The sequence below is a fragment of the Vitis riparia genome, chromosome 15, assembly GCF_004353265.1.
Source record: "Vitis riparia cultivar Riparia Gloire de Montpellier isolate 1030 chromosome 15, EGFV_Vit.rip_1.0, whole genome shotgun sequence".
Classification (NCBI taxonomy): domain Eukaryota; kingdom Viridiplantae; phylum Streptophyta; class Magnoliopsida; order Vitales; family Vitaceae; genus Vitis; species Vitis riparia.
This window is the reverse complement of record NC_048445.1, coordinates 1,854,059-1,872,039: the sequence shown is the minus strand read 5'-3', so window position 1 is coordinate 1,872,039 and position 17,981 is coordinate 1,854,059. Positions and strand designations below refer to the sequence as shown.

The following is a 17,981-nucleotide window of genomic DNA, read 5'->3' as shown; positions in this document are numbered from 1 at the left end:
ACTATTACATGGGTGAACAAAGCAGGCTCAAAAATAGCGGGCCTGAATTCAGTTTCATGGCCCAAAATTAGCGGGCCTGGTGTTAGGAATTCTATTTTTAATTTTTTTTTTCTCTCTTGGGATTTGAGCCTTTTATTTAATTATTTATTATCTTATTTAATTTGAATTTTATGGTAACAAAATAATTTATTAAAAGCCTTTCTATTTATAAAAAAAATACCATAATAACAGTACCACGCAGAAGTTTTATACCCCCTTCTTGATCATATTATTTATTATTGCATATATTAAAATTTTTATTAATTAATTTTATTTTCAAAATTTTATTTAAATATTTTTATAGTGATTTTTCATAATTTTCTCTTAATATTTGCAAAAAAATTGAATAATTGATCTGTCTATAATATTTTGGTGTCGGTCAGCGTCAGTGGCAATCACAGAGTTGCACCGAGAGATTGAGGGCATTTTAGTAAATTCAGAACCGACTTTTGACTAAAACTCGGATTCTCGTCAGCGTACTTGTATCATTTGTATAAGACTAAGAGAGACAGTGAGGGGGTTTCGTGGGATGGCGGGAATGAGTTGTACGGACGACGGTGGCCGTGGCCGGATAAGGCCGGCGTCGCGACTGGTGGCGACGGTGGCGGATCTACTTGCGATGCACATTCAAAACGGCCACCCGTTGGATTCCGCTGAGGTCGCCGATCTCTTCCTCTCGCTGGCCAGGTTTCGCTCGAGCTCTGTTTTTCTCTGTTTATCTTTCCGTGTATACGTGTTTGTGAGAAGCGAAACGCTAGGTTAGAAATGGAGAATTCTCAATTCTTAATTCGGCTGTTTTCCTCCGATTGATAGTCTGTTTCCGAGAAATACTCAGTGAACTATTCTGACAATGTTTTCTGAAAATTTTGGGAGCGAGGTCTCCTTTTTCTTGACGACTTTGAAAAGCAGATTTCGAATTAAATAAGTGTTTTTTTTTCGTTTTTAGTTTTTCGAATAGAAAATTGTTATTAAAATTGTGACTTTGTCCCAGGTGTGGAGCTAGGAGTAGGATTCGGGAGGATATGATAGAGATTACTTTTAGGGGGGCAAATGTGAGCCAAAAAGCAACATTTGGCTTACTGGTTGGTTTGTCTCTCTTTGAAACTGAGGTCATAGGACCAAAACCTTATATTGCAGGGAATTTTTTTTTTTTCTTTTTACTAAGTTGCTTTATTTTCTCGTTCAAATGTACAGTGAGCCTCGAGAACGCCATTTGGTGACTAAAATGAGAAATTCTGTACTTAAAAAAAAATGCAGAAAAGGAAAATAACACCGAAAGTTTGTTTTCTGGGGAGTTATCGAAGAAAAAAAGATTCACGAAAAAGGATTGTGAAGTTGTTATTTTTGCATTTAAAAAAGTTTCAGCTTTATTGGCAGTGAAAATACCGACTTTTGGCTGGTTACATTGAGTTCCCAGTTTTGAGATTGATTCAATCTCTTAGTCCTTGTTTCTGGGCAGTGAATTTAAAAAAAAAATAAAAAATTCTGGATTATTTAATACCAATAGTGGAGTAGTTGAACTGATTATGCTTTGTATCTCAATTCTACTAACTATGCTTAACCAATATTTTCTTTGTCAATTATAGAGGTATTGATTATGCAGTTGCAAACAATGAGATTCCTTCAAGAGCTCGAGATTTACCTTTCCTGTTAAAGCAGGTGATGCTTTAGTATTATTTATAACACGCGACAATACTTTATAATCTGGATTCATTCCATACAGTAATGGCACCACCACTTGCATGGACAGTCTTATTGACCTGTCAGATGATGGCCCATGATCTTGCATTGTGATATAAAATTCAATTTGTTTGTTTTTTCAAACAAACTGCAGTTCAATGAGAAATTACAATAAGTGTGTTTGTATCCACATCTTATATATAAATTTTTTTTGTATGTTTACCCCTTAGAAAATTCCTGGTTATCCAGTTTAGGGAGCTTTCTAATTAATAATTACACATAATAATTCTGAAGGCAGTATATATATATATATATATATTAATATTATTGCAAGCAATAATTTCCCGAAACTGGTTATCATTCTCAATTTATTGTCTTATTTGTTGAAGGTACTTAGACGTATGAATGATTCCTCTCTCCAAGCGGTTGCAATGGTGCTTATGATTTCTGTCAAGGTATGCATGGCTTCTTTTATTTTTCAATAATTAGTAGTCAAATCTTCACCTAAACTGTCACTAATTGTCGGTGGACACTCAACGTGCTCAGCTTATTAGCAATATAGAGAATACCAAGAATTTGCATATTGAGACATGGCTAATTTGGGATATGATACCTTTTTGGTTGGTTGCTATGGGATTTTCAGAAACGGGTTATTCTATAAAGGTTGAGACTGTGTTTATGTAAGGTTCTTAAATTTAGGAGGCTACCCATGTAATGCAGTTTTAGGTAATAGCAAAGTAGAGTGAGAGGCAAGAGGGCATTGGAGGGAGTAACAATGAAATCGAAGAGGGAATTTTAGGAGAAAGAGAATCTCTTCTTGTTTCATTTGGCTGGAAATGGAGTTTTTTTTATTATTCACAATGATGTGAAAGTATTTGGAGATAAAATGTGCCACAATGATAATAACACATAGTGGTTCTTTCGGTCCCTAAGGCAAGGTGTATCAGGTGTCATGCTAGTGCAGAACACATGACACTCTGATTGTTCATACCACAGTGAAGCTCACTTGTTAGAAGTTGGATTTGTGCCATGCAATGATTGATTTACATGGACTTTTCAAATTGGGAGATCAACATACTTGGTAGCTTAATAAAATTTAGCTAATGTCTTCCATTGGGCTTGGCATGTGTTTGCAGGTCCTTGGAGCAGTTATGGCCTTGAGCCATACTATTTCCTTAGACTAGAGACTAGGTTAGCAAACCAAGGATAAAAATGTCGGTAATCACGGATATATCGATACTTGAATTTTACGGATACATCAGAGATATATAGACGGATATTTTGAAAAAAAATATCAATAGACCTAAAATTGATCAAAATTTATAAAAATATAAGAAAAACTTCATAAAAATGTAATTAGAAGTATAATAGATATTTTAAAGTTGTTTTATTAAAGAATTTGATATATGTATAATATGATTTATCATATTTGATAATAATATCGTATGCATCGATAAAAATATGAATTTTATAAGTATATATTTATTATTAAATTACATCAAATATTATGATATTTGATTATAATATGTCTAATTTTAAAATATATATCAATATTAAAATTATGATTCATTTAATTCAATTGTATTAAATGATATAAAATAAATTGTGATATATGTATAATTTTTTAATATTTAATTAATCTATTAATGATATTAAAAACACTATGAAGAAAATTATCATGATAATTTTTATATTTTTGGTAATCAATTAAAAGAAATTTTTGCATTTAATTATAAAATAATTATAATTAATTTGCTCTCTAAAATATTCTTTTAATATTTTCTTTATATGACGACTTTGAATATATATCTTTAGTGCCTTATATTCAACAAGGGGCAAACTTGCTTTGGTGGTAAGGTGGCCTGATCCCCAAACTTTTTGTTTGGGGTTCGAGTCCCTTTAACAACAAAAATTGGAATTTTTGAGGAGCACTATAGCAGACTGTAGCGGGGGGCACTGTAGCAGGTTTGACCACACTGTAGCATGTTTGACCCCATTGACCCGCGTTGACCATCCGATATATCGGGAAAAATCGGCGATTTATCGCCATATCGCGAAATATCGCCGATTTTTGGAGATTTTTCCTGAAATTTCGCTAGAACGATATTTCTCCACCAAATATCGTTTCCATAACCTCCGATACATGATATATTGGCGATACATCGCCAATATATCTCGATATTTTCTTCCATGTAGCAAACTAATACTGGTAGAGGTGTTAGGGCCTTGGATTATATTAGTGGGAATTTAGTTCCCATTTTTCATATTTGTTACTTTGATTGTAGTTGGGTTTTTTGTTTAATTTCTTTTCCTGTTTTTTTTCTTTGGTCCGCTATTGTTATGTAAATTTCTTATTTGTAGCATAATATTTATTTCTTTAAAGAAGACTTGCACAATTTTAAAAATATTTGCAACATAATAGAAACTTTAATTAGAAAATAAGAATTTACTGTGTTCCATGCTATGTGAAGTGCTACATCAACTAAATACATGTCTTGATCACTATTGATGGGAACCTTTACTATGACTTGAATTTTTTTTTTATAAGAATTTTTTTTTTTTTTTCATTTTTTGTCCTTTTGGGATTTGAACCTAGAACCTCTTAGAAACCCACCCCAACCCTTTACCTCTTGAGCCATGCCTCAATGGCTATTACAATGCGTATTTTAGTTGGAAACATGTTCAATGCATATGCTTGCTTTGCATGCTATTTAAGAAAGGATATTGCCTAACCTAATGATTCACCGTGTTTGTGCCAAGCAACTTCTTATGAGGGGGGTAATGTCTATCGTATTTGTCTTTGTGGAAATTCATACATGAGAGAGAGAGAGAGATTCAGTGACCTAAGGATTCTCTTTGAAGTGATTATGGAAAAGTAGGATATGGAGTGCTCATATGAGAAATATAGAAAACCTTACCCTATTAGTCATCAGCTTTGAAATAAATTTGGTAGAATCAATACAATGGCAGTAGGGAACTTGCTGATGTGCTTTTGGTGTTCAGGTGGTTTTTCATACTTGTGTGGTCTATCCTTAAGGCATCTAGGTGAATTCCCCACCTCACCCATCCGACTTTGATGTTGAGTGAAAGACATTTGACATGGTACTAAGTGAAGTTATTTTGTATGATTTTTTTATTCATATATTCACCGTCTCTTTTGATTTCTATTTTTTGTTGAACACAGGCTTACCAGGATTTCTCTTATTCCAAGTTAGAAAATTTCCACAATTTCTGTGCTATGATTCCAAAGCTATTGGATATTTTGAAGTTATGTTTTTGTTTACCTGGAATTGTTGGGAAGTGTTTTAAATTCCTAAGTGAAATATATTTCTTTTTTGTAGAAAGAATATTATATAGAATATTCTTTAAGTTCATATGTGATTGTAATTAGATTCCTTATAAAATAAGTAAGAATGTCTCTATAAATATTCTAGGTCATGAGGGGAAAAGGTTATGAGAAAGATATGGGCTTGTGAAGACTATATGTATAGGATCATGGTTGAAAATTTCGGATAATTTCGGCGAAATTTCGGATATCGGCGACTAGTGAAACGAAACGGGTAGATGAAAAATTGGCGAAGCGAAAAATTGGCTAGTTTCACCGAAATATTGGCGAGTGCCGATTAATAGGCTAAACAGTGAAAAAATCACCGGATTTTGCGAAATTTCGGCTAAAAATCACTGATTTTTTTTTTTTTTTTTTGGGGCGGGCGGTTTTTTGGGGTTGGCAGCTGTTAGGCTGTTTTTTTGGGGTTGGCGGTCAAGTTGATTTTTTGGGGCGATGGTCAATGAAAAACTTAAAATTTTGGCTTGGTAAGGCAGGAACTTGAACCCACGCCAAAAACAACCTTTCACAGCCCTGCTCACCATTGGGCTAACATATCTTATATTATATAATATGCACTAGAATAAATATATATTAACATCGTGATAAAAACAAAATATTTTGATAAACAAATTAATTCTAATTATTTTATTTTTAAATTTAATTTAATTGACCACTAAAAACATAAAAATGATGGTGATAATTTTCTTAACTTTTTTTATATTATTTATATATTAATTATATATAAAAAATATAAATAGTAAAAAAAATTATGCACATATCATCATTTATTATATATCATTTAATATAATCGAATTAAATGGATCATAATTTTAATATTAAATGTATTTTAAAGTTAGACATATTATAATTAAATATCACAATATTATTGTGAAATAATATTTAATAATAAATATACACTTATAAAATTTATATTTTTTATCGACGTATATGATATTATTATCAAATATGATAAATTATATCATACATATATCAAATTCTTGAACAAAACAAATTTAAAATATCTACTATGCTTCTAATTACATTTCAATAAGGTCTTTCTTACATTTTCATGAGTTTTGATCAATTTTAGGCCTACCGATATTTTTTTTCCAAAATATCCATCGATATATCCGATATATTTGTAAAATTGAAGTACCGATATATATGTGATTACCAATATTTTCATCCTTGTATATGATAAAGATGTGAGGAAGAGGAAGAGACACTTGGTCGAGTAAGAGAGCTTTTGTTTCAAATTTTAGATGCGAAGAAGACTGAGAGACGCCTAGTGGAGTAAAAGGACTTGTGGTTCAAGATGGAGATACAAAGAGCGGGAAAACGTGGGATGTTTTGGGACCTAATTATTGTATTTGTCTATATTGTTTGGAATATTCTCTATTGTATAGTGGGATATTACCTCTCATCTATGAAGGTAGGCATGGTTGGCCGAACTGCATTAAAACCCCATGCACCTTTGTTTGTGGATGGTTTTATTTTATGTTCTTCTATTAATATGTTTGCATCAAAGCTTCTGATGCCACAATAAGTGGTATCAAAGTTCTGGTGATACAACAAGAATTTCATACTAAGATGTAGTTTTCTATATCTATGTCTTTTGGCAGAATGCTTGCAAAATTGGATGGTTTCTTGATCATGATGCTACTGATCTTCTAACATTGGCGAAGGAGGTATTGATAATTTCTTCTCAATCTTTTGATTAGTGTTGGGTGATTTATTTGCTGTTTATCACTAATGATCTTCTATCTGTTTCTTATATTAGTCTTTGTCTTTGTGCCACTTTAGATAGGGAAAATCTTCTCTACTATGGAGGATATCAATGCTGAACCACACTACCCTCTTCCCAATGTTCCAAAGATCATGTCGAGGTATGAAATTCTCTTGATTTGCTTGTGCAAGGTTTAAAGTTCTTGTTTTTGCAGGATGTTACGTACTTGAATGAGACCTTTTCTGAGGATATTTCTGTTTGGCATAATAAATTGCAGCTTTAAAAAGAGACAAATTGTTCCGAAAATGTGAATAATTGGGTACATGTGATGAGAATATAGCTGTAATAGTCATGTCCAATAAGTGAGAAAATGTTTGAAAGGAAGATGATGATTTGGCATTCACATACAGCACTTGGATTTATGCAATTTTTTAATCAACTCTGCAAAACAATGTTATTGAGAGCTTTGTTAGACCAATTGTGTTGAAATGCTCAGTTAGCAAACAGGTTAGAGGGTTTCTAGTGTTTGACTCTAATCACATAACATTTTGTAAGTAAGCTGACAAAAAGATCATATTAAAGCGTAATATTTTACTTCAGTCTGTTTTAGTTTGACCTACTTCAATGCATGTACCACAACATTGAAAACTTCTTTGATGAAAACTAAGCCTATGACATGTCATGGAATTTGATTGATGTTTTGTGATGTGAGAGGAGGAGTCAGTATATTTTATTCTTTAGATCAAAAGTGATGTAAGATGTGTAATTTACACAATCTATTGTTCATTTATTGCATTTTTGTGTTAGTTTCTCCTCCTGAGAGTTTTATCCGTCTGAAAATTTCTTTTGATTGTCTTCCCCAGTGGAACTCCCTCTAGTTTTCATTATTAAAGGGAAAATCTCCTCTTTATGTGAGTATTTTCTTGAAATTCTCCCTCTTTAAGCTTGAGGTGGCTTTTGCTATTTTCTTCTTTCTAGATGAGGCCCGAATCTTTGCTCATTGCTTATGTGCATAGACTACTTTTGAGAATAACATGACCTCACTAAAACACACATTCTTTAGAGGCTTGGATGTTTGGTCTGACTTTTTGAGTATGGAGGTTTTTTCTGATTATTGAAAGAACTTTACAGTCTGGTTTACAACTAAAGTGCAAGGTTTGAGATCTAAAAGCTCTTTCCGTATAGTTGGGCGTGAAATGCTTTCGTATAAGAGCTTTTATGAAAGAGAATTCATAATTTAATTTTTTTTTTATTCTAAGTATCAAATAGAAACCTCTTTTTTGTAGTGATCTTTCTGAGGAAGTATTTTTCTAGAAGTTATAGTTGTTTAAATCAGGCAATATTACGGGTGGGAAAAAAATCTTGTCAGGAAGTTAAGATTAGTCCTTTTTTGGGCTATAACAATTTTTTTTTTGGTTTGGAAATAGAAGGTTTTTCGCTTATCTTTTATAAAAATGTTTTTTATCCTAGAGCTTCTCGAAGTTTTGATTGTTGAGATTATTATGTTATGTGGAGTCTGATGGTATCTGGCAAGATTGCGTTCCAAGGTTGGGAGCCTCATAAGATTGTACAATGTTGCTTACAACCTTTTGGGATATTATGTCACTTTACATTGATTATGAAATCTTTGATTTATAGGGCAAAACAGGCTCATTAGAAATCTTCAAACATTATAGTGTCATTTCTAGAGGCCTTTTGTTAGTGATTATGAATTTGATTATGTTCTGAATCTAAGTTGTCTGATTTTAATTCATCTCTTATTTTTTGTTCTATATAATTGGATGGATTTGTTGTTTCAATCTTAAGAGGAGTTAAATGTTGCAATTGAAGATATTAAATGTGCAATATTTTCATCACTGAGTTTTTGAATCAATTACTTCACAACTTATCAAGTCTTTTTATTCTCTCTCATTCTGTTTGTGTGCTTCAAGATACTATCCACGATTAAGGATGGGCCATGTCCTTGCTTCTCTTGAGGTCAAGGTAGATTTCTGCATCAAATTTATTTATTTTTCCTCTTTTCTCTTTGAATTGCCGGAAGTCTTAAAAATTTTTTTGGTTGTCTTGTAGCCTGGATATGGGGCTTTTGTGATTGACTTCCATATCACAAGGAGTATGGTGTCTCCTGCGCAAAAACACATAGTAAGGATGTCCTGAAGTTAAACTGGCCATTATTTATGAAGTGTAATGCAGTTTAGTCACAGAAAACCTTCCTAGAAGAATATTTATTTGATCTCCCTTTCAATCTTATGATACTTATCATGCAATATATTTGTGAGCCACTGTCACTTCCTTCTCAAATACACTCATTTCTTTTTATTTTTCAACACTTACCATCTAGGTTCCAGGATGTTCCTCTTGACATATACTTTCTACCCATTTTTTGTACCCATTCCTCATAATGATGACCTCTCTGTATCTTCTGGTCCTGGGTATTACTATGTTTAGAATGTGTCTAAATTTCTAACTTTTGTCATAAATGATTTGTTCAATTTTTTTCTGTCAGACAATTTGCTAATGTACCACATGCATTATATTTGATACTGCTATATTATATGATTGGGTCCTTATGCTCTGCAGCCTGCCTCCATAACAGAGGACATGGCATATGTGTGTGAGTGTGTGCATGCACTCACGTGCGCATGTGTGTGTAATCTACTGGCTATCAGCTCATAACGACTTTCCTAACATCTTTCTTAATGGAAATCTTTAGGGCCTATGGCAGGGATGGCAGGGGCCAATATATATATATATATATATATATATATATATATATATATATATATATATATATTCTGTTTTATATACATACTTGGGATTTATTGGATTGACTGTGCTATCTTCTAATTTTACATATTTCACATGCAGTGCTTATTTGTTGCTCAAACTGATAATATGGACACATCATCTTGTATTGTGACTCCACCTCAAGTCAAGTATGGTTCACTCTCTTCATGATATTCCAAGGAATAGACTGAATATGATACTATTATGTTCATCTTCTGCAGCTTTCTGTTAAACGGAAAGGGAGTCTGGGGAAGGATTAATGTTTCCATGGTTTGTCTAGTCCTTTTTTTTTTTTTTTGTGTTTGATGTCCAATGTAAAATTTATCAACTTCTGTCCCCATTTCCATGTATTCCCTGTCTGGATCAGGATAATGGACCACAGCTGCCAACTAATGTGATTGCAATGCTCAGATATGGAATAAATCTTCTGCAAGTTGTTGGACAGTTTAATGGTACATCTTAACTCAGCCTGAAATCTTTGTGTATCTCCTTTGCTTAAAATTGCTCCAAGTTTTGATTCATTGAGTTTGCAAAATTTGTAGGTAATTATGTAATTATCATAGCTTTCATGAGTGTGATATCAACTTCTGGCATTCCGGAATTACAAGAGTATATTCAGCCTGTTGCTGTTACATCAGATTCTGGTAAGCCAAATGAAAAAAATAAAAAGAGTTTATATATTTGGTGCTATTTAGCATTTGATGTGGGTTTGTGTACCGTACTATGTTTGATTTTGTACTGGAAGTTGAAATGAAAGGTAAGACTTTGTATTGCTTATATTGCCAATATCAGACTTAGAGATCATTGAAGGACAAGCACGAATCTCTTTAAATTGCCCTATAAGGTACATTATTTCTTTAGTTACTTTTGTAGATGATTAGCTGTTGTATTCTGGATTTTTTTTTTTGAATTGCTTCTGTTCTTTACATTGCATGGCAGCAGAATGACTAGTCCTGCGATACTTTCTGTAGATGAACATTATGCTTAGGTTTTTCTTATCATTTTTATGGATCAGTATATATTTAGTTACTTTGTTTAGGCCACTGTTTTTTCACCTTTTATTTTCGGTAGATTCAAACTTACTCTTAGTCATGTATCGTGCTGTATTGTAAGTTTTTTTATATAGTGAAAAATCGATAGAAAAAATATGTATAGATGTGTATATTGATTGAAAGTATGAAATATAGAGTGATATATAACTAATTTTATGGAAGATAGTATGATCTAAAAAGTTAAACAATATCATATCATATGAAAATATTGAATTTTACAGTTTTATCAAGTTCAAATTAACAAAATATGGCTTTAATATATGAATTCATCACATAATCCACAAAAATAAACTTCAATTTTTAGCTATGATATTTAGTTCCAAATTCTAACTAGGCATATGCTCTTATTTTGTTGTTGATATATATATATGTGTGTGTGTGTGTGTGCTGTTATGTTTATCTTCAAAGTTCCAGCTTTTAGGTTCGTCATCATTCCTTCCCCACCAAAAAAGAAAATAAAAAAAGCTAATATATTAAATAAAAAATTTTATCCACTAATTATTGTCATTCTCATTGTCAACATTCAAGCCATTCAAACGAAAACTTTCCAATATTCATTGTAAAAATAAACTTACTTAACTTTAATATAGTATTTGATAACATGAATGTAGCTTTTCATACAAGATTACTTTACCTATTTTTCCTCTTTTTATGATCAATTTTCAATCTTTTAGTACATTTTAAATAATTAACATAATAAATTCTTTTAACTATAAAAAATTGATTTGATTTTTCTTAAAAATTATGGAAAATAGTTGAAGATGTATGTATCATTGTATCATTGTATTGCTATATCACGTATCATAAAAGACACTCTAAAATAAGTTACAAATTGTGATATGTATCGATTTTCATAAAAAATGTATGGTTTTGTTGTATTGTGTCGTGTAATGTAAGTTTTTAATAACCATACTTAGTCATGGAATTTTGCAAGGTCAAATTACCTTTTGTTGCCTGTAAGAGAAAAAGGGCCTAATAGGGTTCTTTTCACAAGGTAGGCCAACCCCATTTTATATGCTAAAAAGAGGCACTGAGTTTGTCCTCCTTTCCTATTAAGTAAATAGTTAGTTCATAAATGTACTAGTGCAGTGATGACTGACAACTGTGGCTTTAGCTCTTGAGGCCTGGCCCAAGTGGCAAGATGTTAAGAGATGGGATGTAGGAGGTTCTGGTTCCCAAAAGGGAGGTAAAATAAAAGTTACTTATCAAAACAATTTAAAAAGATAAAAGACACTAGCAACTGAGCCCTTTTCTGTACCATGTATGTTCACCAGACATTTTCCTTCAAACAATAGATCAGGGGAAAAAAACAAGAGAATCTACAACCTATGGTAATCAGAATAATTTGTATAGTGTTTAGTATAAGATATTAAAACCGATTTATATAATGGCTGCACTATCTTGGAATGTGAAGAAAGAAAATGCGGGTTCGAGTCTGCATGTATACACTTCATGAAAAAAATGTTAATAGGTCCATTGCCAATCCACCCTTCCTGGAACCCTGAGAAATGGAAACTAACCGATAATGGCCCTTTACAATAACATGTTCTATCAAAGAGATGAGTTAGCTAGCAATGGCTTTGACATGGGATGAAAATTTCATGACTGTTTCTGACTGATTTTGAATCTTGGTATACACTTTGCTTATATGGATTCTTATGCTGTTGATTACTTTAAACAGCTTCAGACGAATCAATATTCCTGTGAAGGGACATCTTTGCAAGCATCATCAGGTGAGAGTTTTAGTACTCTGAATTGGTCTTGGTTCACGACAAGATATTTAGGTCAATCAATAGTTAAACCACCAATTTATTTTTTGACTTCATTCTAGGTGAAATGATTTTTTGTTGTGTAACATATATATGATATATTGTATAGATCTACACTCTGAAGGTTCTCTGGAACCTAAGCTACTTCTGGATTGCCATTATCGCTCACTTGTACTTGCTTTATTTTCTAACTATTTAAGCATCAAACTTTTGTCAGCTTCAAATGGCTGAAAAACACCATAAAAGACAGTTTGTGCTTGTTGGTGGCAAATGACATAATATGGACTGGCTGGTATGAGCTTGGGTCCATAGACATGAGTGCACTATTTATTCTTAGTTAATTCCATCTTTTCTTTCCTCAAAATGTTGACACTTCTAGTGTGCATATGTAGTGCTTTGATTATGGAAACTTCATCGAAATAAACTCAAGAAGGCCATCCTGGCGGTGCCCTCATTGTAATCAGTCTGTCTGCAACCCAGACATACGAATTGATCAGAATATGGTCAAGGCAAGTATTTTTGGATTCACTTCTTTTATCTAGCTGTTTCCCCTTTTGTTTGAACCTGTTGCTCCTTGTTCAGATTCTAAGAGAGGTGGGAGAGAATGTTGTTGATGTGATTATCTCACCAGATGGATCTTGGAAGCCTGTTGTGGAAAGCATTGACCATGCTGAGCAGCTGTATGATGCCACCCAAAGCAATTGGCAAGAAAATACCAAGCAGTGTGAGTCTGTTAGGTTCTCTAGTATCGCAGCCGATGCTGTGGATCTTACCATGGGAGAGGATAATGATGATGATTCCCCAAGTAATTTCCGAACTGAAGACATGAAACCTCTCTGGGATGATCTTCAAGGATTTTCTGCTGCAGAAAAAATTGTGTCACCAGGAGTCAATAGTACAGTTGAGGCAGATCAAATTATTTCTGCACATAGAGAGGACAATCTCCGGACAGGAGTGTTGTTGACCCCTTCTTCTGTCTCAGATGGCTTGGCACCCCCCACTACAAGTTTGAATGCTCATAGCAACGTTGGCTTTCCCAGAAGCACCTTCAGTTTTATGTCTTCTCCTGTTTTAACTGACGCTGTTTCTCCTTCTCCTTATCGGGAAACTTTGGATGTTCACAGGGAAACACAAGTGCCAATCCCCTTGCTGCAAAACCAACATTTTGATCCTAGTAACTTGCAGTTACAGCAATCTAGATTGGGAAGTTTGATTGCAAGCAATGAATATGGGAGATTGGCGTCAATACCAAGACATCTAACAAGAAATCCGATTGCTGTTCAGGCCCTTCCTGCCCAGGATCAGTTACCGAGGTTGGCCCAGCATACAAGATTGATGCCCACTGGAGCCACTTCCACTGGTTCTCAAACTACCTCTTTCATGACACCCAGTGTGGAAGGGTTTGATGCGGTTAATGGAGTCACAGAAAGAGATCTTCAGTTTTCAAGGTCATTAATGAGTTCATTTCCGGGTCAATCAGTCCAACGTGTGGGTGGCCTTCCGAACCTGAGAACAACTCAAGCCATGAATGAGCCACGGAACATTGTCCACCCATCGATTCATGTCCAATCCGTGCAACGTCAGCAAAGAAGTGGTGGCAGTCAGGTCACGGGTTCAGTACCTAACAGGCAATCTCCACATGCAGCGGCAGCTCAGCAGACAGTCCAGGTGTCAAGATCACCACCATCAGTGCCTGTTCAACTCCGACCTGCCAGAACAGGCACAGCATTTTCTGTAGGCATGGTTGCTGAGCAGCTTAGAACAGCCGGCGAGCAGAGGCGGAATATATTGGGGACAGCATGGTCGACCCCTAGGCCTGATGCCTCAGCTGCATTACCAACAGATGAGAACTGGCGGCCCTCTGGGCGGATGAGAGGAAGCCTCACAGGCGAGGCTTACTCTGCTGCACTTAGCCAATTCATGCTCCAACCAACTCAACCGACTCAAGCACCCCTACCGCCAACCAGTCTGCCATCAAATCTTCCGGGTGGATTGCCAGCATTCAGGCTTTTTCCCAGTAGTAGCAATGAACATAATGCCGCCCCCTCACAGACAGAGCCTCAACCCAGGATGCGACCCCAAGGGGGTGGAAGCTCAGGGACTTTACCCGAATGGACTCCTAGGATGCCCTGATCGACTAGGTGAAGGGCTGTGTTTTTTGTTTTGCCAGCAGCGTTTGTCGGATCTGCATGGCTAAGTTTTTGTATGCATATAATTATTGTGGTTATTTGAAATGGTTAGAGGCCCCTTTGTATGTTGATAATGTAGATACACAATTTTGGATGGCTGTTTTCGTTGTAGATCCCGTGTCTGGTGTGGCCATTGTTTGGTAATAAGAAGTATAACTTGGGCGGGAATAAGCTCAACCTGGCGAAATCCAATTTGACCTCTAACCCAAAGTGTTAATCCAAGTTCAATATATGAAAGTGATGCACCCACAAAAAACTAAAAATAAATTTATATGTTTTAAAAAAAAATAAAAAAGTATATAATATAATCTAATTGGATATCTTTTTAAAAAGAATTAAAAAAATGTATTATTATATAGGATAATATATATATATATATATATATATATATATATATATATATATATATATATATATATATATATATATATATATATATTATAAAAATATTAAATTGGGAGTGGGTTAGGTTGGAGTTATTCAAATTTTATTCTAAATTATCCAAACATGGGTTATGTGTATCAACCCATCCGAGTTGCACCTGATTTTAATAATATACCCCGGAGTGAACATATAGAAGGTCTGCTACATCTTTCACAGTAACCAACACTTGGATGTTTGACAACAATTTTTAAAACAATCGGCCAAGATCAATTTTTGAAAATGGATTTTAAAAACAATTTTTAGATTGTTTTCAAAAACAAAATTTAGTTGGAAAATTAAATTTTGAAAAATAGGTTTCTCCCCTACTCTTACTCTTGTTTTGACATTTTCTCTTTATATATAAATATAATGCAGTGTTTTCAGTGTATTTTCTTTTCTTTTAATTATTTTTAACACCACTTTATATGAAAAAAAAATGAAAAAACCCAAATTTGTATTAAAAAAATCACCTTATTTTCACTTGAAAAGTACTCAAAAATCACATTTTCCAAAAATACCCTCCTTACCTAGAATTGAAAAACTGTTTCTCAAACACTACACAACACCAATGTTAATTTATTGTCGTTTTGATTTTTTATTTTTCCATATCACATCTACTAATCCTTAAAATTAGTCTGCTGTTTTAACTATATTCTAAAAACAATTTTGCATTTATTTATATGGTCAAGGACTCATAATAACCAACACTCCACTGTGATGGGTCCACCACTGGGCTTAGGAGGATCATAGACTGGACCAGGGGTTCAATGGTTGACCCTCAACTTTGGTTCCTGATTTAGGTTTTAAGCAGGGTTTTTCCTCATTTCTCTTTCAGATTCAAAAAAATGTAGAAAATATTAGCATCTTTGCCTCAATCCCTTCAAGTCCGTTGTTCCCAAAATTGATTCCGTTGTCTACCCATTCCTTGTCATTTTCCCCAGAAAATGTAGGAAAATGAAAGAAAATTTTTTTCAATCTTATATTTTGCATGGAACGTTAGATGGGTTTATCATTTGCTGGAAGCTTCAAATAATTTTCCCTCCACTTTCTTGAGCACAATTAGGGTTTCAGTGTGAGTTTTTTTATTAGGTATATCATAAATTAAAGAGCACTTCAATTTTTCTGTTTTCATTTTAAATTTACATGTCTGGTTGTGGTTGTGGCAGCTGATATTAGATTTTTTTTTTTTTTTTTTTTAATTTCTAATTTTTTGTTCTTATTTTGGGTTGTGCAGGTTCCCAGATTATATTTTTAAAAGATTGAAAGAGGTAAATTTTGTTACATTGATTGATTTGCTCATTTGATGCTATTGCTGAAGCCATCAGTTTCCTTAGGTCATGTTGAATGTCTATTGCCTGGTTCTGTGTTTATGGGAACTGGGTTTTGTTAAGTTAGCATTTCAGGAAGTGTAGATCATATAATTGGGATGTATTGCCGCTGGGAAGTGATAAAAGGATAGAAATGAGCAACATGATTGAACTATATAATTCTTTTGAATCCACAAAACCTTGTACAAAATAGTAAAATATGCCTTTTCAAGCAACTTAGAGATGAGAATTTCATGCCTAATCGGGTGTATACATACTGTGATTAGAATGTTGCTCGTCTCTCCCTTAATTATTCCATCTATTTTTATGCAAATTCTAATGGTCTTGTGCATGGCTCAATGACGATGTCAATACATATTCTCGTTAGAAATTTGTGAATGGTTTGTTGACGGGTATGTTGGGGGCAACATGGAGTGACTCATCACAACTCAAATCAACATGGAGTGACTCACCATGACTCAAATCCAGTTGTTGATGTTTGATTCTTAAGGTTTCTTACTTTATTCCTTTTTCACTTTTATCTACTTTTCTAGAGGCCTATCCCAAATGGGGAATTTGCTTTTAGTTAATGAACTATGCACATTGGGTTACTTGGTTCTTGTAGAATCATAAGATTCCTTTTGCAACCCTCTTTCCATATTGTGCTTTAAAAGAAAGCAAAGAATTTATGGCTAAGAAATCCTGAAGGCCATTTTTCTGGTCACATTGCATTTGTTAACTTCTGTATGCTATGCTAACATTTGGTTGTAGGGAACATCAGTATCATTTTTCATGTGTGTGTTTTTTCCCACCTAGAGCATGCGGCATGCTATGCCTTTCTCTATAACATGAGGAACTTTGTGCATGTAACTTCAGGAATTAGATTTCAGCCTGCAATGTACTCTAATTTTGTATATTACCTCTAATAAATTCTCAATGGCTTGGTTTATTGAATTGTATTTGTAATTTATTCGGTTATATATGCAAGAGATACCTCATACACAAGCACATGCTTGTGCATGTACACTGATGCATATTAAATTCCTACGGCTCCCCAGCTAGTCTTGTATATCACCTGCATTTGCAATCAGGGAAAATGGTGACTACCAAATTGATTGTGTGCCAACTCCTCTACTGATTCCCGCAATGAAGATAGGGTTGATCATGAAGAGGAGAGCATCACTGAAGTAGACAAAGACATTGATAGAAGGTACAAAAATTTCTGTGACATGCATGTAATAATGTTATCCTCTGAACTCCTTTATAAGACCTATTTTAAAGGTAGTCTGTGCTCAATCTGAGTTCCATACCCGTTCGTTAATTATGGCAACAATTTTAAGCTTTAGTTCTTAAATATTCAGACCTTCTAACTTGTAGAAAGTTGGTGATGATTGAATTCCCTAGTAGCTACTTTGAATTTGATTGTTCTTTAGCTGTTGTCATTTTGATTTTGCTTTATTTATTTATTTTTATTTCTGCCTTTTCCATATCTGTTATTTATTATAAATCAATTTCTTTACTTCTGGCCTGTTGTTATTGGTTGTTGAGGATAGAGGTTGTGGTAGTGAATATTGGGGAGAGACTGGGGGAGGGGAATATCAGTGTGATGGAGTTTGGAGTGTGTGCCCCTAATGATTTTCACTCCCTTTTGAATTTTTTGTGAACCTTCCATTTTCTTCCC

General features: G+C 33.9%; 1 protein-coding gene and 1 long non-coding RNA gene across 4 annotated transcripts; both read left to right on the top strand.

The window, feature by feature from the left end:
- Positions 1-556: 556 nt before the first annotated feature.
- LOC117932385 (E4 SUMO-protein ligase PIAL2-like) lies at positions 557-14,681 on the top strand. 3 transcript variants are annotated; one of them, XM_034853627.1, is made up of 16 exons: positions 640-726; positions 1,031-1,148; positions 1,626-1,698; positions 2,109-2,174; positions 6,670-6,735; positions 6,851-6,933; positions 8,705-8,756; positions 8,844-8,915; positions 9,642-9,709; positions 9,782-9,830; positions 9,928-10,012; positions 10,103-10,204; positions 10,353-10,404; positions 12,294-12,345; positions 12,774-12,890; positions 12,964-14,681. In XM_034853627.1, the coding sequence occupies exons 4-16, from the start codon at positions 2,121-2,123 to the stop codon at positions 14,512-14,514; spliced, it is 2,403 nt and encodes an 800-aa protein (XP_034709518.1). In that variant the 5' UTR covers positions 640-726; positions 1,031-1,148; positions 1,626-1,698; positions 2,109-2,120; the 3' UTR covers positions 14,515-14,681. The 3 variants fall into 3 exon arrangements, with proteins under 3 accessions (XP_034709516.1, XP_034709518.1, XP_034709517.1); XM_034853625.1 differs by lacking the exon at positions 1,031-1,148 and having other exon boundaries at positions 557-726; XM_034853626.1 differs by lacking the exons at positions 640-726; positions 1,031-1,148; positions 1,626-1,698; positions 2,109-2,174 and adding an exon at positions 6,314-6,479.
- A 1,089-nt stretch (positions 14,682-15,770) lies between these two features.
- Positions 15,771-17,504, top strand: LOC117932388. The gene is made up of 3 exons (XR_004654166.1): positions 15,771-16,065; positions 16,228-16,261; positions 17,359-17,504. It is a non-coding gene; the product is annotated as an uncharacterized LOC117932388 (long non-coding RNA).
- Positions 17,505-17,981: the final 477 nt, after the last annotated feature.

What these genes read in the sequence shown, in the direction of transcription:
- LOC117932385 (XM_034853625.1), top strand. Translation starts at nt 569, where the DNA reads ATGGCGGGAATGAGTTGTACGGACGACGGTGGCCGTGGCCGGATAAGG. An exon ending in GTTCCAAAGATCATGTCGAG is followed by an intron (nt 6,934 to 8,704) that starts GTATGAAATTCT and finishes GTGTGCTTCAAG; the next exon opens with ATACTATCCACGATTAAGGA. An exon ending in TTGATCAGAATATGGTCAAG is followed by an intron (nt 12,891 to 12,963) that starts GCAAGTATTTTT and finishes CTCCTTGTTCAG; the next exon opens with ATTCTAAGAGAGGTGGGAGA.